At 40.2% G+C, this 25003-nt stretch overlaps 1 protein-coding gene across 1 annotated transcript in view; it reads right to left on the bottom strand.

The window, feature by feature from the left end:
• Positions 1-25003, bottom strand: part of DNAH8 (dynein axonemal heavy chain 8) — a 282456-nt gene that overhangs the window by 117762 nt on the left and 139691 nt on the right. Inside the window, 10 exon segments of the mRNA XM_021098657.1 lie at positions 394-524; positions 2249-2371; positions 4314-4506; positions 5892-6055; positions 8382-8491; positions 12829-13042; positions 17030-17152; positions 18430-18564; positions 19226-19368; positions 24434-24671. Of these exon segments, the coding sequence (XP_020954316.1) occupies positions 394-524; positions 2249-2371; positions 4314-4506; positions 5892-6055; positions 8382-8491; positions 12829-13042; positions 17030-17152; positions 18430-18564; positions 19226-19368; positions 24434-24671 (1574 nt within the window).

Raw genomic sequence — 25003 nt, 5'->3', positions numbered from 1 at the left:
ATCGTGGCGCAGTGGTTAACGAATCCAACTAGGAACCATGAGGTTGCGGGTTCTATCCCTGGCCTTGCTCAGTGGGTTAACAATCTGGCGTTGACGTGAGCTGTGGTGTAGGTCGCAGACGTGGCTTGGCTCCCGAGTTGCTGTGGCTCTGGTGTAGGCCGGTGGCTATATCTCCGATTTGACCCCTAGCCTGGGAACTCCATATGCCACGGGAGCGGCCCTAGAAAAGACAAAAAAAAAAAAAAAAAAAAAAAAAAAAAAAAAAAAAAGATTGGCAATATTTAAAATAAATAAATAAATATACATACCAAATTGCCATAATTTTTTAAGTAAACATTTCACCCCAGTGAAATTAACCATAGAATAAAATATAATTGGCATGTTTGATCTTACCTGGTTAATGTTATCTGGAATATCTGATACCCAGCTATAAAAGAGGCCAATCTTGAAAGACTTTGTTTTCCTGAACCACCGACACCCACCAGCAGTGCATTTCCACACGATGTTCGAATTATTCGTGAAATCTGTTTTGAAATGAAACAGTATGTAGTTGAAAATAGAATTCAATTGTTCGCATTTGCTTGCATTAAATGGGTCCAAGGTTTGACCATATGCTTTCAGACTTTTTCCTTTCAAAACGTTGCATATTGATTTACTCGATTCCAATTATTTCCCTGCCTATCTATATTTACATCATGAAAAAGAGAACAAATTTGCTTTCCTATCTCCTATTTCAAAACTATTTCTCTCTCTCTGTGTCTCTTCCTGTGTGTAGTTTTATTATTTTTAGGCTCAATGGATAATGGAGTGTCTCTTCCCAACAATTTAGAATTGTCTGCTTAATATCATTAGTCTAACACACTGACTTATGTAGACAACTAGTTCTAGAACAAATACTGCCTCCATCATGTCTCTGCTAATGAAAAAATTTCAAAAGCATCAAATTCTACTTAAAATAGGGGCAGGAAGACATCTGTAGAGACAGACTTAGAGGAACAGCCTTCAGCCTTGTGTTGCTTCTCTATAGTTGATTCCCTCCCAGAGGATAAGGCTCAAATTGTGATTCAAATATTCCTCAGGCCAAATGGACACAACGCTAAAAAGCTGTCTTTTACATTAATGTCATTGATTAGGAAGAAAGTCCAGGTGGATAACTAAATTAACACTACTACAAGGAATTTTTTTTTTGAAGCCACGCCCATGGCATATGGACATTCCCGGGCTAGGGACTGAATCCAAGCTGCAACTTCAACCTACACTACCGCTGTGGCAATGATGAATCCTCAACCCACTGCACTGGGCTGGGGATCAAACCTGTGCCTCTGCAGTGATCCAAGCTGCTGCAGTCAGATTCTTAACCCATTGCCCCACAGGGAGAACTCTCAAAGAATTTTTTTTAATTCAAGTTTTACAGATGGCAGGTACCTTGATATGCATCAATTCTACCATATTTTAATATGTGACTCACTTACATGGTTTTGCACCTAGAACAGGGTCCCACGCCCCCAAGGCCTAGCCACAGTGGGTACTCAATAATTACTTGTTGAACAGATAAATGTGAAACAATCCTAATGCATCTGGAAATTTACCAATTTTGCAGAAGACAATTCTATAACAAACTGAGTGTGAACTGCCTCCTCCCTATGAAAACTCCCTACTTCCCTTCAAGGAGAAACTCCTTTTTGATCTACAAATAACACAATTCAATGACTCCTTTCTGCAGCCTTTTAGACTTGGAGCAAGCCATGCTCCTTTTTTTGGTGCTGCCTCTAGTTAGTTTCTATTTTTTCATCTGTTCTGTGCACTCACCTTTCCCCTTGCCCCATCAGTTTGTCTGTAATCTGTAAGCCAATCATGAAACTGACATTTTTTTAAAGCATCAGCTTTTCCTCCATGGGGAACAGGATTCCCATTACATCAAAATGTAATTTGAGAAAGGAGTGTTTTTTTTCCACAGGATTCTCCAGCTTACTGTCGAGGAGGTAAAACTCTGACTCAGTGTGTCAAAAGTCTGAACACAAAACCCATCTGTTTGCCCTTGAAAAACATTTGCTGTCATGTAGTGGATTCAAGTAAGGGATTTCCGATTAAGACTTTGTTTTGTGAGACAGTGAACTGACTCAACATTTAGAGTCTCTTCTATATGCTACCTGATACTATATACTTATTCTCTGAAAAAATTTATCTGTGAAATTTACTAAGCTTTTACATGATCGATTTATATCAGTAAATAGTCAACAGTTAGAACCTTAATAAGATGAGTCATTGCATCTTTAAAAAACACCAGATCAAGAGATGTTCCTCTAATGATTTCATTGAACTGTCTCTGGTAAAACTGGAGTCTTTCAGACAGAGATTCAAAGGATGGAACCTATGGGTGGAGAGAGAGAGAAAAATACCATTTATATCCCTAACACCTGGAATCTAATATATGGCACAAATGAACACATCCACAGAAAAGAAATAACCTCATGGACATGGAGAACAGACTGTGGTTGCCAAGGGGGAAGGGGAGGGAGTAGGATGGACTGGGAGTTTGGGGTTAGTCAATGCAAACTGCTGCATTTGGAATGGATAAGCAATGAGGTGCTGCTGTACAGCACAGGGAACTATATCTAGTCACTTGTGATAGAACATGATGGGGCATAATGTGAGAAAAAGAATATATATATATGTATAACTGGGTCACTTTGTTGTATAGCAGAAATTGACACATTGTGAATCAACTATAATAAAAAAATTTTTTTAAGGATCTAAAAATTTAGGAAGGCAACAATTGGAAGGACATTCCAAAGTAATTTTAAGAAAAAGATGTTTACCTCATGGATTTCCAAAAATTTGTCATGGATTAGTTGATTTTTAGTTATTGAAACTGGTTGGTTTTCAATATGAAAACATTTCTGAACTTTTCCTCCAAGAACCCCAGTACCAACTCCTATCCATGGAAATTAAGGTTGGAATTCAATCCCCGGCCTCACTCAGTGGGTTAAGGATCCAGCATTGCCCCAAACTGCGGTGTAGATTGCAGATGTGGCTCGGATCCTGAGTTGCTGTGGCTGTGGCATAGGCTGGTAGCTGTAGCTCTGGTTAGATCCCTAGCCTGGGAACTTCCACACGCTGTGGATGCAACTCCATTTAATTCTTTGACCTACATGCACTTCAGAATTACCGTGTTATGTGACCCTTTTTTAAAAAATCTCTTTGGAGGCTTGTTTCAAGCTTCATTAAACCTATACATTAACTTAGGGAAAATGATGTGTTGTCATTTAACCAAATAAAGTTTTATCATGTTTATTCCTAGACACCTTACACACTTGTTGTTGCTGAAGGACATACTTTTATGTTGTGTTTTCTATCTTGGGATGGTTGGCAAGCAATGGCAAACTGGTTATGTAAAAGACAAGACAGTAAATATTTTAGGCTTTGTGGCCCCTGTGGTCTCTGTTACAACTATTCAACTCCACACTGCAGTACAAAAGCGATCCTAGACAAGACACAAACAGAGGGGCTTGGCTGTATTCCAATACGATGTTATGCGTGGACACTAAAATTTGAATTCCACATAATTTTCACATCACACAATATTATTATCCTTTGGAATTTTTCCTACCCATATAAAAATATATAAAAATGTAAAAACCCTTCTCAGCTCATGAATCTAAAACAAAACAAAACAAACAAAAATCAGGCAGTAGCCTGGATTTGGCTCATTGGTTGTATTTGCCAACCTCTATTACAGAGGGTATTCAGTTTTATGTTTCTATTAGCTTATTGGGACATATAACTGAACTCCTGTTTTTTTCTTTTTTTTTTTTTTTTGCCACATCCACAGCATGTGGAAGTTTCAAGGACAGCAACCGAACCTGCATGACAGAAACAACCTGAGCTGCTGAAATGATGCCAGATCCTTAACCCACTGTGTCACAAGGGAACTCCTTAATTGAACTCTTAGTAGCTGAAACAGATTTTTAATTCTCTTGGATTATAGCGAGAGATAACCATACCATCTGCAAATAATGATATCTTTTTCTATCTGACAATTACAGCTATTTTCTTTTTGTCATTTTGTTGCATTGCCTAGAACTTTCAAAGCAATATTAAATAATCGTGATGACTGTATGCATACTTGTCTTATTTCTGGCTTTATGTGACTACTGCTAAATTTAACTGAAATAAAATATTTTACATGGTGTATGGTGACATGAATCACAGCACAGAACTATCACAGTTGTTATGGCAACTCCATGGTGGGACTCTGGTTCAGGGAGAACTATCTAGCAAGGTGAGTGATCCAAAAAGCTGAAAACAAATACCAATTCATAGATTTTGGGCACTTCAAACACAGTGTCTTCGGGTTCATCTCCAGTTGGTTCAGGCACCTCATGGAGAAAATCTACAAAGTATGGTTCAGGAAGAATATACGATCCCACATCTGCGCTGATGTTTTCTTCAACTGCACGAATAAGATGTGCATTAAACCACTGCTCGTCCTCTGGGGTTATAAATCTGAAAGAGAAACACAAGAGTAAAAATACAAACTAGGAAGGCACCTTTTCCAACCGAACATGGTTTCAACCTCTCTCCACCTCTTCCCAGCCCCCATTCTGCTGCACCTTCTTCTGCGGCATATGGAGGTTCCCAGGCTAGGGGTCAAATCGGAGCTACAGCTGCCAGCCTACACCACAGCCACAGCAACGCCAGATCCTTAACCCACTGAGGGAGGCCAGGGATTGAACCCGCGTCTTCAAGGTTACCAGTCAGATTCGTCTCTGCTGCGCCCCGGCGGGAACTCCATCCTGCACCTCCTTACCTTGGAACAGGGGAAACAACACATTGTGCCTTCTGACCAGAAGCAGACATGACTCCACCATCAGTGTTTCTTATAGAAAATACTGACAGGGTCCCTCCGTGGCCAAACTTAGGCTCCTCTCAATCTTCTTCCCAATTAGGCCCCAACTTTTGGACTTCCATATGCTCCTTTGCATCCCCCAATTGTAGCAAGGATCCTGTGAGATCAGTTTAGCCAGAATCCTTCTTTACCGCCCTAATTTCCTCTTAGTCATTTCCCATTCAGCAAACATCCTGTTCCTTGGTTATCAATTTCCACATTTTCCTTGTTGCATTTGGAGCTGAACCTAAATTCTCTGTATTGCAAAACCTCACTGTATAGGCCCTACACCTACCACGACAGTCTTGAATAAAGACCGAGCATCTCATTGTTTCAATAAGCGTCATGAATAGTTGTTTTCTTCAACAATACATCTGAGTCCCTTGGGTGAGGTCAAGGGTCTGAAAAATGTGTAACAGAGTATAGACTTGACAGGTAGTAGTGGGTGAGCATCCTCTTTCAGGGTGTGTGAGCAGACAATGTATGGAGGTCCTTTCCAGGCTCATAATAACAGCGGGGGAAGGCAGAAGGAGGGGGACTAATATTTGACAGCTACCACCTCTGTGAGACACTGTTGTAGGCCCTTTACAGTCATGTAAGACCAACATTACATCAATATTTTATAGCTAGAACAGAGGCTCAGAAAGATGGCTGAGCTTATTACCAGATTTCACCAGGCAACAGAGCTCTCACTACACAGAGCTCAAGCTTCTTAGAAAGTATACAGGACTAAAATTTGCCTCTGAATGTTATTGACTCTCTGATGATGTTATTGATGCTGATATTTTTTTTAAAATGTCCTACTGAAATAATACTCAAGGAAATGGCCAGGGCATTTTTTTTTTAAGGTGACCAGCAGGTGGGAAATGACATCCATGCTTCACAAGCCCCAGAGCAATTTAAGATAATACTCCTTACTGTACTGTGTAGATAAGGCAGGAATTAATCTAGTAGTATAAACCACTTATGGAGTACGTTCACACTCAAGTGCTATAATATACACCTGTCTGCGATTACTCTGTTGCACTCGTGTTTGAAAAGTGACAGGAGAATAGGAATCGAATCACACTCCTCAGCTTTTATGGTTAACATTCCTTGCCAAATTCTGGAAAGATCTCGCAGATTGAAAATGTAATGAAATTTGGAAGGAGTAGGCAGCATTTTCACCTAGAGGAGGGGAAAAAAAAAAGGTAAAACTCTCAATTTGCCTTTCAGATAAAACTAAAAACACAACTGCTTCTAAAATTCTTTTATTTCACAAATTCTGTTTTAAATAAAATAGGCTGAGTTAAATAAACTAAGATTAAGTTATATATTTTTGCCACAGAATTGATGGAAAAAAACACATCATAAATAAGCCGGTATAGAACCAACCATAAGATCTTGAAGAGGATGGATTCAAGAATAAACGCACTAGACGCAGATTCTGGCTCTTGTTCTACCACCAGTAGTGGGCTTAGAACAAGCCACTGTTCCCAGAGTTCTTAAAAACTCTATGAATTGTAGGAATAAGCATTCCTAATCACTGTTAACCTTATTAGTGTGTATATGGAAATATGTCATAACAAAAAACTGAATGTGAGCTGGCTGTGATGCAGTTAAGAACAATGAACATTGGGAGTTCCTGCTGTGGCTCAGTGATTAAAAGAACCCAACTAGTATCTACGACGATGTGGGTTCGATTCCTGGTCTCATTCAGTGGGTTAAGGATCCGGGGTTGCTGCAGGCTGTGGTGTAGGTCATAGACGTGGCTCAGATTCCCGTGTCGCTGTGACTGTGATGTAGGCCGGCAGCTGCAACTCGGATTCGACCCCTAGCCTGGGAACTTCCATATGCAGCAGGTGAACAATGAGCATCACTTAATAATGACCATCTTCTACAGACTTGGATTGATTAAGGTCCTGAATGCATTTGGATTTCCAAAAATGCATTTGTTTGTCATAATCGAGATTTCACTTTGGGTACCAAATTCAGTCGACATGCTTTCATGTATCTGTATATCTACAATATACAGGCAATCGTGACATGCATTACTTGGTGTTTTTTGTGGGTTTTGCTCATTTGGACACTAATTTACTTATTATTTCTACCAACTTCTAGAATCCAGATAGGCAAAGAAAGTTATTACCATGACACATTCTACACTCTTAAACAGAGAGCTACCAGTTTAGGGATAAACTTGAGGTGAAGTAGGCGTGGGAAGCATTGCTGCTGACCAAGTGCAAAGACTGCAAGTGATACACCATCACGGCATTTCTGAAAGTGAAACAATGATAATTCTGGAGATACAAAGCAAACTCTCCACATGATTAATTCAGGAAAGCAAGTGCTTTCTTTAGTACCTATTCATGGAATGTGCCCTTTCTGTATTGAAAAAGTACCCTATTGAGTTGTAGAGTAATTTCTACAGGCTAATTCACAGTGCAAGTTAAAAACAGCAGGTAGCAAGGGAAGATAGAATAAAGAGAAGTGTTATTTTAGCAATCACCTTTCAATTTCCTCCTTGCTCTCAGTTCCATTTCAAGCTAAAATGTTCATTCTACTCACCAAAATGCAAAGCATGCACTTATATGACAAATATGCGAAAATAAAGGGGTAAGCCTATGTGAATATTGCTTTTCTTCTTTGCTGTAAAAGACTACGATGGCAGCAACTGAAGCAGCCATTAAAGAGAATTAAATAAAGTCCTTTCTTTTTCGTTTCTTCTCTCTTATTAACTTGCTTCCTTCCTTCTAACATTTCTTTTAATTTTTGTCAACTTCTTTTTTCTACCTGCTTCTGCCCAGATGCGAGTAATGGCCTAATGAATGCACCGTGAACTATATATACAACTAATCCTTATCTCCTCCACCTTTTTTTTTAAGCAAATATATCAACCCTTATTTGTTTATTTTTTATCTCAGACCTATCTTAATTGCTTTTTCATAAGTCTGCCTTCAGACATCTGGTGACAGCTAGGCTTGCTGAGTTTTACTTAGGGCACTGATTCGGTATTAAAACATAGACGATTTTGTTACACTCCAACCATTCACTAACTCATGCTCCACCTCAGAGAAACCCACAAGTTGGACTCTAAGTCTTGGTTAGTTAAGAAGATCTTGAAATCCATGTATTCACGTAGTCAGTGAATATTTGAGTGTCTGACATAGTTTGGTTGTTGGGGGCGAGGATGGGGAGACAGATATACAAAGAGTTACAAATCAGAGTAACAAGTGGAAAAGCAGTGTTCTCATTTCAGCAAAATTCTACTTTATCTTGGATGCTGTGTCTGGTTTACGGTAATATCTCATACATATGGAAAGCATCATTCAGTCAGTGCATTTGTTCCCTGGAAGGAAAGGGGATCATAAATCTATCTGAGCATCTAATTTGTCTTTTCCAGGAAAACACTACAACCCGTGATGTGATGATAACTTCATGAGCCACAAGGTGAGAACGAGGCTGAATAATAGTTAATTTTTTTTCTGATTATTGACAATGGATGATTCTGTACCTTAGTCCACTGCCACAGCACTCTGCCCGCTGAAACCAAATTCACAATCATCTCACATATTTCGGGTTTGAACTTCCTGCAAGGATCAAAATACCCACAGCCAATAATTCCTGGAAAATAAACAAGATTGAATGTACGCGCTTACTAAAAGATCACAAGGTACATGTTTATCCCAGTGAATAAATCATTACAAGAATGACTAAGCTAGGTAATGTTAAGGAAGTCTCTCAAGGAATACAAATACCATATGACACCACTATATGTGAAATCTAAAATATGACACAAATGAAACAGAAACAGACTCACAGACATAGAGAACAGATTTGCGGTTGCCAAAGGAGAAGGAAAGATTTGGGAGTTTGGGATTAGCAGAGGCAAACTATTATATAGAGGATAGACACACAACGAGGTACTATTGTATATCACAGGGTACTTGTATTCAATATTGCGTGATAATCCATAATGGAAAAGAACAGGAAAAAGCATCTATCTATCTATCTATCTATCTATCTATCTATCTATCTATCTATCTATCTATCTATCTACAACTGAGTCACTTTGCTGTGCAGCAGAAATTAATACAATATTGTAAATCAAGTATATTTCAATAAAATAAATTTAAAAAAAAATTTCTCCCAAGGAATCAGCTAAGACTGGGAGCCCACAGTGGGGCCAGGAAAGCTTAGTACATGGTGATAAGCATTTTACATGGATTAACTTACTTAAACCTCCCAACGTTCTATGAGAAAAGATCTGAGATAGATTTTATTATTATTCCCCTTTTACTTATTTCTTATTGAAGAATAGTTGAAATACATGTATTTTCAAGTGTACAACAGGGATTCAACGTTTAAATACACTTAAAAAATGATTGCCACAGTAAGTCTAGTAACCATCTGTCACCATACAAAATTATTACTCTATTTTTGACCATATTCCTTATTCTGTATATTATATCCCTGTGACTTATTTTATAACTGGAAGTTTATGTATCTCTTAATCCCCTTCACCTATTTTACTTTACACCCTCCACCCCTGCCTCCAGCACTACCAGTTTATTCTCCATATCTATGAGTCTGTTTCTTTTTCTTTTTCTTTTCTTTTCTTTTTTGTCTTTTTTTCCTTTTTTAGGACCGCTCCAGAGGCATATGGAGGTTCCCAGGCTAGGGTCGAACCAGAGCTACAGCTGTCGGCTACTCCACAGCCACAGCTACATGTGATCTGAGACGCGTCTGCAACTTAACACCACAGCTCATGGCAACACTGAATCCTGAACCCACTGAGCAAGGCCAGGGATGAACCTGCAACCTCATGGTTCCTAAACAGATTCATTTCCACTGCGCCACGACAGGAACTCCTGAGTCTGTTTCTAATTTGTTTTGTTTGTCCTTTTCTTTGGTTTTCCCGACTTCATACATAAGTGAGACCATAGGTATTTGTCTTTCTATGTCTGACTTAACTTCCCATTTGCAGCAACGTGGATGGACCTAGAGGGTATCATTATTCCCCCTGTAATATGAGTTTAGTCACTTGCCCAAGGTCCCCCAGCTTGTGAGGTATGACCCCAGGCAACCTGGCTCTGCAACCTGTGAACAGCCCTCACGCTGAAGAGTGAAAGAGCTGGAAGAAAATTTAGAGACTACTTCTCTCTGTCCTGCAGATAAGGAGACGGGGCACAGACAGGTAAAGCAAAATGGTCAAGGTCAAACGGATGGGTTGTTGGTACAAGTGGATTGAGGACCCCATCTCCTGACCTGCAGTCAGCCAATACCCTGGCCTGGGCCGAGACGTGCCGGTTTCCAAGGCAAAACCCAGCACAAGGATAATCCGACATAATCACCCTCAGGAACAACTCAGGTGGAGGTTTATGAACTGTTCTTAAAGTCTCAAGTGTTTTTGGTGTTAAGGTGAAAAAAACAGACTCACTCTACATCACTCCAGCGAGTTATGTGTTGAGTGATACGTTCAGCTCTAAGCATGGCATTTTTGGAGGAAAATGAATATGAGTGTCTGCTCAGGGATGCAGAGCCTGTCAACAAAGGGCAGAGCAGTGAAAGAAACTGGCTTTCAGACACAGACACTGTGGTTTGGTTTGGTTTGGTTTGGTTTTTTTGCCACAGCTATGGCCTATGGAAGTTCCTGGGCTAGGGATTGAATTGGAGCTGCAGCTGCCAGCCACAGCCACAGCAACGCCAGATCTGAGCCATGTCTGTGACCTAGACTGCAGCCTGTGGCAACGCCGGATCCTTAGCACACTAAGTGAGGCCAGAGATCGAAGCCACATCCTCAAGGATCCTAGTCAGGTTCCTAACCCGCTAAGCCACAAGGGGGAACTCCTGAAGAAAAGCAGCTTTGAGAGAACACAAACTTGTCCTCTAAAGTCATGTTTGGTTGTGCTGGACGCCTGTAAGGCCCCTTTGCTTCCTGAAATCCTGTGATTCGAGAGTTCCAGCTTCCTGTGGGACATATGTGTTGTATGAGAAGCATGGGACCTGGAATCAGAAAACAGGATGAGTGCCACATGCCGGCTGTGCGGTGTACTCACTGAATGCCCTTGATTGGACAGTTATTTCACTTCTCTGAGCCTCACCTTCTGGTCTGTTTCCATATCGCATTTTCAATATTAATCATATAGTGTATTAAATAGTTTCACAGTTAGCCAACACTCACATAAAGACCATTAGCCTGAGAAATACAACTTTGCCCTAGCACCTCAGAGGCCCCTTTTGTCCAATCTGTTTCTTCTTCCAGAGGAGCCCCTGCTCTGACTTGGGGAGAATGAGTGCTTCATTTTTCTTTTTAGCTTTGCCACTTATGTTTTTGAACATTAACCTCAACTTCAATTTTTGAAATTTAATCTAATGGCATCATATATTCCTCGTGACTAGCTTTTTTCACTTAAAGGTATCTTTCTGGGCTTTGTCCGTGTGGAAGCATGTAGCCGTGTTTGTTCATATTCACTGCTGCCCAGCATTACACGCTGTGTGCTCACACCACACCTGATTTATCCAACTCTACTGTCGATACAAATTTGGGTTACTTCCAGGTTCTTGATGTTATGAGCACTGTTCTAACCTTCACGTAAAAGTCTTCTGGGGCACAAGTACAAAGTCAACTACAGATGGATTAAGGGCTCAAATACGAAAGGCACAATTATAAAACATCCAAAAGGAAATATAGGCAAATATCTGTATGATCTCTGGGTAAGAAAGAACCTCTTAAATTAGACTCTGCACAACCATAAAGGAAGAAAAAGATGAACAGGTATATACTTGGCTGTGGGTATGAATTGTTCTACCGCTGGTAAAAATGTCCAGCCATTATCAAGGGCTCATAGCAATTCATACTCCCACCAGCAGAGGGAGAATCTCAGTTGCTTCATATTCTCACCAACGCCTGATTTTTGGGGTCAGAATTTCTCATTTTTGCAAATCTAGTCAGTATAAAGTGGATTTCCATGGTGTTTTAAATTTGCATGTTCCTGAATTCTAATGTTATCTTTACATTTGTTGACCAGTCATTTGGTTTCCTCTTCTTAAAGTGTCCAGCTTTTTGTCCATTTTTATATTAGGATGTTTGCTTTTCTCTGATTCACATGCTTTCTTGAAGTATTCAGATTACTGAATTTTTTGTTTTGTTACCTGGGTTGAAATGTTTTTCTCCCACTTTGGGGCTTGTCTTTTTACTCTTCTAATGTTGCTTTTTAAATGAACTGAAGCTCTTACATTTTTAATCTAGTCAAATTTGTCATTTTCTTCATTTATGGTCAATGTTTTGAATCCCATTTAAGAAGTTCTTTCCCACCCAGAGGTCATTCAGGTATTTTCCAACATTTTCTTCCAGACATTTCATAACTTTGTCTTCCATATTTAAATCTTTAATCCCTCTGCATTGATTTTTATACTAGCTGTGAGGTAGCGGTCTGGTTTCAATTATTTTCACATAAGAATTACTAAATATCCCAGTATCAATTATCCAAAGTCTGCCTTTCCTTTCTGATCTGTAGCATGCTATGTCAAATAAATAGTGTCCATACATACATGGGTCCGCTTCCCTTGTATGTCTTCATGGACACAATTTTTATGGAATGGTTTCTGCAAGCCTAAATTTGATGTCAAAAATATCATTTTCACTAACATATCAAAATGCTACATTTGACTTGGTATGTTATATTGTTAACCTGTGCTCTATGTTCCGTCATTCATAAGGCTACATTTCTTTGATTAATCAAGAAAACCAAAATACAAAAGTTTGCTTACCTCTAAAGCCAACCTTCAACAAGGCTCTTTCTAAACACTCCTGACTCTTACAATAGACTATAAACACAAGTCTTTATATTTAGCTTTCCACCTCAGACAGAGTCTTTTTATCTCTTAAATAAGGATTGGCTTGGTTTATGTCCATTACATAATGCTTTTAAGAAATTAAACTTCAAGAAGAGTCATACCAAAAATTTTGTCTATTGAAGCATTTGAAGGTAACGTGCAGTTAAACACAGTAAATTGCCTCTTCAAACGTTGTGGAATATCATTTCGACCACCTCCAGGGTGGATCATCGCCGCTATAAGCTGGACGTCAACAATCGTAGTGAAATCTCCGGGCTTATCCAAGCTGTACATTCCTTCCATTTCCATCATTTGTCGCACAATCTCATTTGTTATCTGAAATTTTACACAGTAGTACTTTAGTAACATATTGCTATCATTTTCTTACTATCATTTTAGTAACACATTGCTACCATTTCTTTTTTCTTTCTTTCTTTTTTTTTTTTTTTGTTGTTGTTGTTGCTATTTCTTGGGCCGCTTCCATGGCATATGGGATGTTCCCAGGCTAGGGGTTGAATCGGAGCTGTAGTCACCGGCCTACGCCAGAGCCACAGCAACTCGGGATCCGAGCCGCGTCTGCAACCTACACCACAGCTCACGGCAACGCCGGATCGTTAACCCACTGAGCAGGGGCAGGGATCGAACCCGCAACCTCATGGTTCCTAGTCAATTCGTTAACCACTGCACCACAACAGGAACTCCCGCTATCATTTTCTTACATAGCTTCTACAAGATGTGCAGATGAAAGCAGAAGAAAATGTGCAACTCTTATCAGTGAAGGGCTTGTGAATGTTGACTGATGATCACCTTCAAGGCAATTTGACTTAAATGGTACCACCCATGAACTCTAGACCGTAAGGTCAATTTGTCTGGTGCAAATCCAACATCCTCTTCACCAAAATGATATATTTAGACAGGAGCACTACAGAATATTTGGTACAATTACAAGAGTACTCAGAGTTACATGTTTTACTATAGATTTTTTTTTTTCACACTCAACAGGCCACTCTTCAAATTACCTTAAATCAGAATATGGGAGTGGATGCAAACCACTACATTTAGAAGGGATGAACAGCAAGTCTTACTATACAGCACAGGAAACTATGTCCAACCTCCTGGGATAATGATGGAAAATAATATTTTAAAAGAATGTGTATACATATATCTATGCACACACACACATATATATACACACATATATATGACTGAGTCACTTTGTGATACAGCAGAAATTGGCACAACATCATAAATCAAATACAATTTAATAAAAAAAATTTTAAAGAAAAAAATCAGAATGTGGGATACTTTTAGGGATAGTTTACCAAATGTTTTGATTTTGGGTTTTACATCTTCATCTTTCTTTTCTGCAGCCTCTACCACTGCTAACGCTCCCTCCTTATTGAAAATGTTTCCTCTCTTGGCTATAGAGGCTCAGTTCTTTCTAGGGTCATCTCATGACTCTGGACCACTCCCCAAGCCACTGTTTCTCCACGCCTCCCTCAAATGTAACATCCTTGGCTCTTGTCTATTGTGGGGGATGCCATCTCAACTCCATATCCTAAAGAATCTCAACTCTGTAACTCTAGCTTCAGATTCTCTTGTAACCTCCACACCCATATATCCAAATTCCTATTGGGCATCTCTACTGGATGACATATAAGCTCAAATATGACACTCTTTCATTCAGCAGACATTTAATAAATGACTACTGTGTGTCCAGCTCTGTTGTGACATGGACAAAAATCCCTGTCTTCACAGAGCATACATTCCATACACCTGCAGAGTTCCCCTAGTGATGCAGCAGGTTAAGGATCTGGCATTGTCACTGCTGTGGCTCGGGTTGCTGCTGTGGCATGGGTTCGAACCCTGGCCCAGGAATTCCCACGTGCCACAGGAACAGCCAAAGGGGAAAAAAAGGTATGCATGCATGTTTATGTATTTAAATAAAGTGGTATGAGTCCTTTGGAGAAAATAAAGCAGAGAAAGGAAATAGGCAGTGCTCAGGGATGCAACTGAATATGAGAGCAGGAAAGGCTTCACCTCACATAACATAGAACCAAAGACTTGAAGGAAGTAAGACAGCAAACCATTTAGATACCTAGGGGAAGAACATTCCAGGCAGAGGAAACAGCAAATGAAGAGGGTCTGAGTGAACATTTTTCCCAGTGTGTGCAAGGATCAGTAAGTCTGGATGGAGGGAGTCATGGCAGATGAGATTAAATGGTAGGGGCTGTGCATCTGAGGAAGGATGCTGGCATTTATATGCCACATGTTTCATGGGAGGATTCTGAGCAGCGGAGCATGGCATGATCTGACACAAGTGTTAACTGGTGGCTGACATGAGAATAGACTGAGAGGGGTCGGGGCAATGAGGACACAGGTGGAATGACCAAGAAGAGAGATGGCCACTTGCACCAGGTGGGCAATGGAGTGATGAGCTGTGGTCAAATCTTAGATAGTTTGAGGGCAGAGCCAACATGATTTCCTAACAGGCTGAATGTTGAGTTGCTGCTTCTTAAGATGGAGACTGTTGGAGGAGCAGGTTTAGAGAGTAACAGGAATTTGGTTTGGGACACGTTGAGTTTGAGATCCACCCAGACATCCCTAATTGGATTTAAAAATCTGAATTCAGGGAGTTCCCATTGTGGTGCAGCAGAAATGAATCCGACTAGTATCCACTAGGATGCAGGTTCAATCCCTGGCCTCGCTCAGTGGGTTAAGGTTGCCGTGAGCTGTGTTGTAGGTTGCAGACGCAGCTCGGATCCAGCGTTGCTATGGCTGTGGTGTAGGCCAGCGGTTACAGCTCTGATTCGACCCCTTGCCTGGGAACCTCCATCTGCCATGGGCATGGCCCTAAAAAAAAGCAAAAATAAAATAAAAATCTGAATTCAGTAGCTCCTCACTTATAGGTGATATCTAAATACGCCTCCTCTCTCCTCCCCTTACGGGAGCTGCAAAGAGGTCTATCTGCAATGAGAATTGAGAAGCACATCCCCCTCCCCTCCAGGTGAGAGGTCTGCAAGGAAAGCAGCATCCCCGGGTCTCCTTTAGAGCAAGGTGAGGGAACACTCAGAGAGGAAGCTGAATTTACAGGAGATTTTGCGGATGGCTTCTACGGCACACAGAATGTTGTCAGAGTGGGGAAATTAGGAGATGGGGTCAGAGAAGGGCCATGCGGAATTGATGGGGATTAGTCTCAGGGTGGGAGTCTGGACCTCCTGGTGGTGTATGAGGCAAACTGGGTTCAAGGGCGGGAGGGTCGTGACAGGTCCTGGTGGAGTCTGGGTAGATGGTGTTGATGAGGTAGTGGGCAGTGAAGGAAGAAGGTGTTGGGGACCCCATGAGGAACATACAGAGTCCTGGCAGCATCAGTGAGGTCCTCTAAGGGAAGTGAGTCTGGGATTGACAGATGATCACAACTGGGACAGTGGTATATGGCAGGGTTATAAAATGTGTTCTCCACCATAACTCAAAAAGACCCTGTGCCCCAATGACAGAGGAATAGATAAAGAAGATGTAGTGTATATATACAATGGAATATTATTCAGCCATGAAAAAGAAAGAATGAAATAATGCCATTTGTAGCTGGATGGTCCTAGAGATTGTCATACTAAGTGAAGTAAGTCAGATAGAGAAAGACAAGCATCGTATGATATCACTTACATGTGGAATCTAAAAAAATGATAGAAACAAACTTATTTAAAAACAGAAATAGACTCACAGACTTCAACAAAACATATGGTTACCAAAGGGGAAAGGCTGGGAGGGGGATAAATTAGGAGGTTAGGATTAGCAGATACACACTACCACACCTAAAATAGATAATCAACAAAGACCTACTATACAGCACAGGGAAATCTACTCAGTATTCTGTAATAACCTATACGGAAAAAGAATCTGAAAAAGAAAGGATACGTGGATACATATAACTGAATCCCTTTGCTGTACACCTGAAACTAACACAACATTGTAAATCAACTATAATTCAATAAAAAATAAAAATTAAATTTAAAAAAGAGTGTTCTAACATCAGGTATTCCTAGGAGAGAGTACGTAGAGTGAGAAATAAGAGAGCAAAGATAAAACCCCGAGGAAAGGAAGAACAAAGCCAGAAAGCGTGTTGAAATCAAGCAGCCAGAGAAACAGAATGGAGTGTTGGGGGAAAGGCATATAGAGATTTCAAGAAGGAAGAATGGTGTCTATAAGCAAGAAGTTAAAAGAGACTGAGAATCATGACCAGGTTGATAAGGGGATGGTTATTCATCTTTTTATATGTCTAAGAACACTGATAAATATAATCTCTAGGAGATATTTTAGTCATACCTGATCTCCCCATTCATTAATCACAGGCATATTAATATCATCAATGAATACAGTCATTCTTCTGCCTCCAGGTGGCCCATATGTGCTTCCCATCCGCTTATCCACATAGCTTTCAATTGTTCTCTAGAGAAAAGGAAATGGTTTCTCTTAGGCATTAGATTTCAATCCATCTCTAAAAATGATGAGCCAGCTTTACAGTGTAGGACATAATTTACTTATTTAATATGTGTAAATATTATTCTTAAAATAAATATTGTGAACTTTTAAAAAAGTAAGTTATTGGAACATTAGTCATTAATAATTTTTGGGGTTTTTTTTTGTCTTTTTAGGGCTGCACCCCTGGCATATGGAGGTTCCCAGGTTACGGGTCCAATCGGAGCTGTAGCCACTGGCCTGCATCACAGCCATAGCAACACAGGATCCAAGCTTCATCTGTGATCTACACCACAGCTCATGGCAACGCGGGAGCCTTAAACCACTTAGCAAGGCCAGGGATCGAACCTGAGTTCTTATGGATGCTAGTCAGATTCGTTTCTGCCGAGCCACGACAGGAACTCTAGTCATTAATGTATATTAAATGCTCCAGAGCTCAGCTTCAGCCTCAATATTATGCCAAAATATGCCTCTTGCATTTGGCTTCAATGTCAGCTTTAGGAAGTTTGAATAGCCGATTGCCAACTGCAACACCAAATCTTTTGAGATACATATACAGTGAGCCCTTCATATCCATAGGTGCCACTTCCTTGGGTTCGACCAACTTTGATCAAAAATAGTCGGGGAGGAGTTCCCATAGTGGCTCAGTGGTTAATGAATCCAACTAGGAACCATGAGGTTTCGGGTTCCATCCCTGGCCTGGCTCAGTGGGTTAGGGATCCGGCGTTGCTGTGAGCCGTGGTGTAGGTTGCAGACGTGGCTCGGATCCGGTGTTGCTGTGTCTCTGGCGTAGGCCGGTTCAGCTCCTCGCCTGGGAACCTCCATATGCCGCAGGAATGGCCCTAGAAAAAGGCAAAAAAAACAACAAAAAAAAAAAGTCAGGGAAAAAATTCCAGAAAGTCCCAAAAAGCAAAACTTGAATTTGCCTCACATCGGCAACTGTTTACATAGCACTTACATTGTATTTACACAGAATTTACATTGTATTAGGTCGTATAAGGAATCTAGAGATGATTTAAAATACACAGGAGGATGTGCGTAGGTTATATGCAAATACTACCCATTTTATAAAAAGGATTAGAGAATCCATCCATTTTGGTATCTGCAGGAGTCCTGAAACCAAACCCCCATGGGATACTGGGAGACAACTGCACAGAAGGATGCTTTATTTGCAGACATATTCTATTGCACCCACTGCTATGACATATTTAACATGTTGATTACGACAGCAAAATGATGAGTTTTACCTGAAACATCATCGGTTCTGTGGCAGATGAAAAGTTGAGACTTTTAGATAACTGTATTTCAGGATCATATTTTTTCAAGTAGGCCTTAATCATTACAGTTTTCGCAGTTCCCTGCTCTCCTGTGAGCAAAACGGCCTGCAATCATAGGGCAATCATGTTAAAAGGTGTGATAAAATGTTTAATTTTAAATATATGAAGGTTTCAGTACCCATTCTTTCATTCTATAAATTAATACAACTAATTTTAATTACTTTTAAGAATTAGACCTACACCAAAATAAGTTCTAGTTGAATTAAAGATTTACATGTAAAATGTATGCTATACATTTGCTGGAAAAGGAGTTCTTGTAGTGATTCAGTGGGTTAAGGACCCAGTGTTGTCTCCTTGAGGATACAGGTTCAATCCCTGGCCTTGCTCAGTGGGTTAAGGATCTGGTGTTGCTGCAAGATGCAGCATAGGCCTCAGCTGCAACTCCAGTTCGACCCCTAGCCCGGGAACTTCCATATGCCACAGGTGCAGCCACTAAAAATAAATAAGTGCTGGAAGGAAATGTGGGTGAGTAGTCACAAGACTGTGAGAAGGACTTTTTGAGCAGATACCGACTCTCCTTAGCAAGTTCAAGGACGATAGAGTCAGAGTGTATCCTGGGACCTGGAGTTCTTTTGCCAAAAAGGTTTCCCTGAAATGACACTAGCTCCAGCCTCTTGGGCTGGAATTTAATTTTTCCATCTGTAGTTGTGAAAAGGAATGTGTTTCTGACATGATTTGCACTCATCTAAGAAACTGTCGAACTTACTTTATGTTGTTTTGCAATGGTGTCTATCAAAAAGTTTGTTCTAACGTTGTCAACATTTGGAACCAAAATTGATGAATATTCTGGAACACTGTCAGTTGGATAATAATATGGTTGAACTTTCTTACTCCAGTGCTCCCAATCACCTGTATAATAATTAAAAATGACCTTAATAAAACTTCATTCTTCAAAAGCTATCTGACAATATGAAAATACAAGTGCTTAAAACAATCAACAGAAATATACATTTTAAATATTTCAGTAAGACATGTTAACATATCTGCTTATCTAACCTATTTAGCATTTGATAATTTAAATTTGTTTTTGCTGCTTTACAAAGTCTGTTTTAAATTGAAAATTATTTGGGGAGTTTTCTTGTGGATTAAGGATCCAGTATTGTCACTGAAACAGCCTGGATCACTGCTGTGGCAAGGTTTGATTCCTAGCCCAGGAACTTCCACATGCCATGGGCATAGCCAAAAATTAAATAAAATAAACTGCCAACTATTTATCTAGAGAGATCTGGTTTGGAATGGAATTAAAACCAATGACATGTTTAGTATCTAGCAGGAAAACCACATCAACTAAAAGGATGGGAAAGACCAAAAAAGAGGTAACAGACAACCAGACAGAGAATGTTTGCCATGAGAAACGGGAAAAATATATCTGGTCCTAAAAACTCGTGTAATAGAGCACCCAGATTTCTGACTTATAGTAACTACTAATTTACTGACTGATGTTATTGTTATAATACTTACTATAAGCGCATTTCATCCATTCTAAGAAAAATATTTTATTTACATTTTAGCATTTCTGGAATGCACCTTTCAATCTATCATGTCTTAGAATCCCTGCTGGCTTTGCAACCTTGGTCAGAGATGTTCATATGGTTACCATTTAAACTGAGCTACTTGCATTGTGGGTTTTGCATACTTGAGCTTAACTGCCATCTTAAATGTCTACCAAAAGATATCACGATGCAGAATTTCCCCCTCCCAAAAGTTACTGTGTACACAGACTGCATGAGGAGAATCAGAGGAGCATCTTTGACAGTGGCAGAGCAAATATCCATCATTGGAGGAATCACCTCAGCTTCAACTTTTCCTTGCAAATTATGGAGTCATACGGGAAGTAAATGCTTAACTTTTAAGAAACTGCCAAACTCTTTTCCAAAGTGGCTGTACACTGTGTTACCACTGTGTAGTGAGCAAAGTGGCTCTCCCATTGTGCAGTCTCTGGGAGCTCCTGCTGTTCCACAGTCTAGCCAATATTTGGTATGATCAACCTTTCCATTTTATCCATTACATTAATTAGAATTTAGTCATTCTAGTGGCTGTGCAATGATATCCCATCATAATTCTAATTTGCATTTCCCTGATGACCAATGACACTGAATATGTTTTCATGTGCTTTTTTTTTTTTACCATTCATAAAATCTTCTTTAGTGACGCATCTATTTATTTATTGGCCATTTCAAAAAATGTGGTTTGGCTATCTACTTATTATTGAATTCAAGTGTTCTTTATGTATTCCGAATAAAATTATTTTATTGGATATACATTTTTCAAGTATTTCTTCCTCTTCTGTAGCTGGGATGGGACCTGTGATTTTCTAGGGACTTTTAAACAGATTTTAATTTTAATGAAATCAGCTCATGTGAGTGCTCCAACTTTGTTTTTAAAAAATTGATCTAGGTTGGAGTTCCTGTTGTGGCTCAGTGGTAACAAACCTAACTAGTATCCATGAGGATGCAGATCTGATCCCTGGCCTCGCTCAGTGGCAGTGGGTTAAGGATCCAGCATTGCCGTGAGCTTGGGTGTAAGTTGCAGAAGCAGCTCAGATCCCACACTGCTGTGGCTCTGGTGTAGGCTGGCAGCTGCAGCTTCGATTCAACCTGTAGCCTGGGAACTTCCATATGCCATAGATGCGGCCCTAAAAAAAAGCAAAAACCCTAAAATTAAAATTAAAAAAATAAAAATAGATCTAGGGAGTTTCCACTGTGGCACAACGGGATCAGCAGTGACTTGGGAACACTAAGAGGCAGATTGGATCCCCAGCTCACTTAACAATGGGTTAAGGATCTGGCATTGCCACAGCTGTGGCTTAAATCATTACTGCAGTTTGGATCTGATCCCTTGGCCCAGGAAATCCATAAGCCACGGGGCAGCCAAAAGCGAAAAAAAAAAATTACTTCATTATTCTAAGTCTCTTGCATTTCCATAAAATCTTATAATTCACTTCTAAATTTCAACCAAAAGAAGCCTATTGGGATTTACTATGATTGCAATGAATTTATAGATCAATTTAGAGGGAAAAAACATCTTCATAATATTGAGTTTTCTGATTCATAAACATGATTTTTCTTTCCATTTATCTAAGGCTTCTTTAATTTCTCTCAGCAGTTTTATAGTTTTTTGTATACAGATCTTACACATATTTTGTTAAATTTATCCATACATATTTCATTTTTTGAATGCCATTTTAAATGATATATTAAAATTTCAATTTCCAATTGTTTTTATGAGCATGCAGAAATACAATTCATTATCATACATTGTCTTTTCATTCTGTAACCTTGCTAAACTCATTTACTAGTTCTAATAACTTTTTTGAGGATGGCTGTGTTATCTGCAGATAAAGAGAGATTTATTTGTTCTTTTCCAGTCTGCAGATATTTCATTTGTTTGTGTTTATTTATTGCCTTATTACACTGGCTAGAACCTCTATTACAATGTTGAATAGAGTGGTGAGAAAGAATATTCTTGTATTATTCCTGATCTTGGGAAGAAAGTATCAAATTTTTTTAGTATATATAGGGATATATATATATTTAGGATATCTATTTCTTCTTGAAGAGGTATGGTCATATGTGTCTTTCAAAGAATGTATCCATTTCATCTGCATTATCAAATGCATTTTCATAACACTGCTTCTAATATTCACTTACAAATGTTTTTTTTTAGAGCCACGCCCACGGCATATGGAGGTTCCCAGGCTAGGGGTCAAATCAGAGCTGTTGCTGCCAGCCTACACCAGAGCCACAGCAACGCCAGATCTGAGCTGTGTCTGCGACCCACACCACAGCTCACGGCAACACTGGATCCTTAACCCACTGAGCAAGGCCAGGGATCAAACCCGCAACCTCATGGTTCCCAGTCGGATTTGTTAACCACCTCGCCACGATGGGAACTCCCACTTATAATTTTTTTAAATGTCTATAGGGTCTGTAGTAGTGTTCCCTCTTTCATTCTGGACCATGGTAATTTATGCCTTTTTTTTCCTGATATCTCTGGCAACAGATTTATCAATTTTATTGATCTTTTCAAAGAACCATCTTTGGTCGGCTCTGGATTCTAAGAAAATTCATATCTAGATTTAAGAATGCATCAGATTGTTAGTTTGGATTTTGAATTAGAGCTCCTTTTTATCATTCCAAATCTTTAACAGCATCTCATCACATGTTGTAGAATTATTAGCCATTCCGGTTAAAGACGGCCAGCTAAAAAAACTTACTTACCTCAGTCTCTTTTTATAAAGGTCCTTTAAAATACAAACTTTCACTTCATCCCCATTTTCAGCATGATTCTCCTACCTTCAAATGTACCCGGTGTGCCCCCGGTCCAGGCAACCCTATGTTTTACACTCCTTGGAAAGATGGCCTGGAGGTCTGTTTCTCATACAGACTTACAAGCAGCTTTCCTGGCTTTTTGCCTCCACCTTCACTCCAGTTCCCAATGCCTGACCCTCTGAAGGTTCTGTGATATATATGACATTGCTTCTGAACTTACTATGGGTTTAGGATTTTTTTTTTTTTTTGTCTTTTTGCCATTTCTTGGGCCGCTCCTGTGGCATATGGAGGTTCCCAGGCTAGGGGTCTAATCGGAGCTGTAGCCGCCAGCCCAGGCCAGAGCCACAGCAACGTGGGATCCGAGCCACGTCTGCCACCCACACCACAGCTCACGGCAACGCCGGATCATTAACCCACTGAGCAAGGGCAGGGACCAAACCCGCAACCTCATGGTTCCTAGTCGGATTCGTTAACCACTGCGCCACGACGGGAACTCCGGGGATTTCTGAGGAACTCCGGGTTTAGGATTTACTTTCTGCCCAGTGTGCTACATCAGCTGCCACTTACCTTCCTGCTTTCTTGATTTCAAAATGCTGTTAATGCCATCTCCTTTCCTAGTCTACTCATTTTGTAATTTATGCACTAAAACCATTAAAACACCAACAAAACTACCTTTGCTGTTTGAGGGTTCAGGGAAGAGGCAAAGGCAAATAGAGTTCTGGGGAAGCACGGCATTTTCTCCTCTGGGGCTTAGAAGAATTGGGAACGAGGCTCTGGATAAAGGCACCAAGCTCAAGGGCATTTCTTTCAGGGAGAGGTGAGCTGGGCCCTGTCACACATGGAAGGCTGGGGGCTTGAGATGACAGCACTGGACTCGCAGCTTGCTGAGTCTGGTATCTCTAAGTAGGACCCATCTGCTTGGTTCATTCTCTATATATGCTGACATTTCCAACAGAGAAGTAGGACTGATCTGTCATGTGCATCACCATGCTTTGCATCATGAAGAGCCTGTGTTCTCTACACTGCTCCCCTCCTCTTCAAGCACTAGAAAATAATGATGTAAAAGGTACTGCTAACTTATTTATGTCAGATTTCACTTAGGCCACTGGAAAAGAAGTCAAGAATCTCTGTAACATTTCCCAGCGCAGCCAACATACAAAAATCCTACTATTCTTTGCACATGTGCCCTTTAAAATGATATTAACAATTATGTCATTCACGAGTGGTCTAATATTTCCCCATGGAAGAGTTATGGAAGTTTATGCTTTCCCTTTTTTTTTCCCCAATGGCCATACCCATGGCACATGGAAGTTCCTGGGCCAGGGACTGAATCTGAGCCTCAGCTGTGACCTACACCATAGCTGCGGCAATGCCAGATCCTAACCCACTGCACTGGGCCTGGATTGAACCCATGCCTCTACAGCAATCTGCCATCAAGCTGAGTGGCCTTGAGAGTAGACCAAATGAATAAGGGAAGCTGGGGCTACAGAAAAGCACAGCAAGGAGCTGGTGGCGAGCAGGAAATCTAGGGTTGGTGAGCTAGGGCAGTTGCATTCTTAACCCACTGTGTCACAGCGGGAACTCCTGTTTTTCCCATTTTAAAAACACATCATTTAATTTCAGATATAAGTTACCAGGCTTACCATAATCCGTAACATAAAACTCATACATGGTTTGATTCGTGCCCTTAGGTATTTCTGGTAAGTCTAACTTGCTTTTGTGACTTCGCATAAAGGCTTCAAGTTTGTCTCTGCTCTCTAGTTCCAGAAGGGCTCCTAAACTCCACATTAGACCAAACACAAACAATTTATGAAGATGTTCGACACATGAAATGCCACCTTCTTCTTTGGAGGGGATTAGACCTTCCAGGAGATTGAGAGACTGAAAATATTTAAAATACAATAAAATAAATGTTTCCATTTAGGTTTTTTTTTTTTTAAATCGACATTTTTAAGTGATCTTAAACTTAAAAGAAGGAGAGAAAGAGAGAAGGAAACAAACATATCTCCAGAAACTGCTGATCAGTGTCCTACAGCCAAAGTATTGAGCAGGAAAGCTGTCCTGCCTCAGGCAGGCTGCGTGGTCTGGCGGAAAGGACACACGTCTGGAGGTGTGGTTTCTACCCCCAGCTCATGCCGCTACTGTCTCTGAGTCTCAGCTTCCTGACCTGAGAGAAAAAGGCCTAGGCTCTGTGTTTCCTAAGGCAGTTTCTA

This window comes from Sus scrofa, chromosome 7 (assembly GCF_000003025.6).
Source record: "Sus scrofa isolate TJ Tabasco breed Duroc chromosome 7, Sscrofa11.1, whole genome shotgun sequence".
NCBI classification, from domain to species: Eukaryota; Metazoa; Chordata; class Mammalia; order Artiodactyla; family Suidae; genus Sus; species Sus scrofa.
This window is presented reverse-complemented; position numbering and strand designations above follow the sequence as displayed.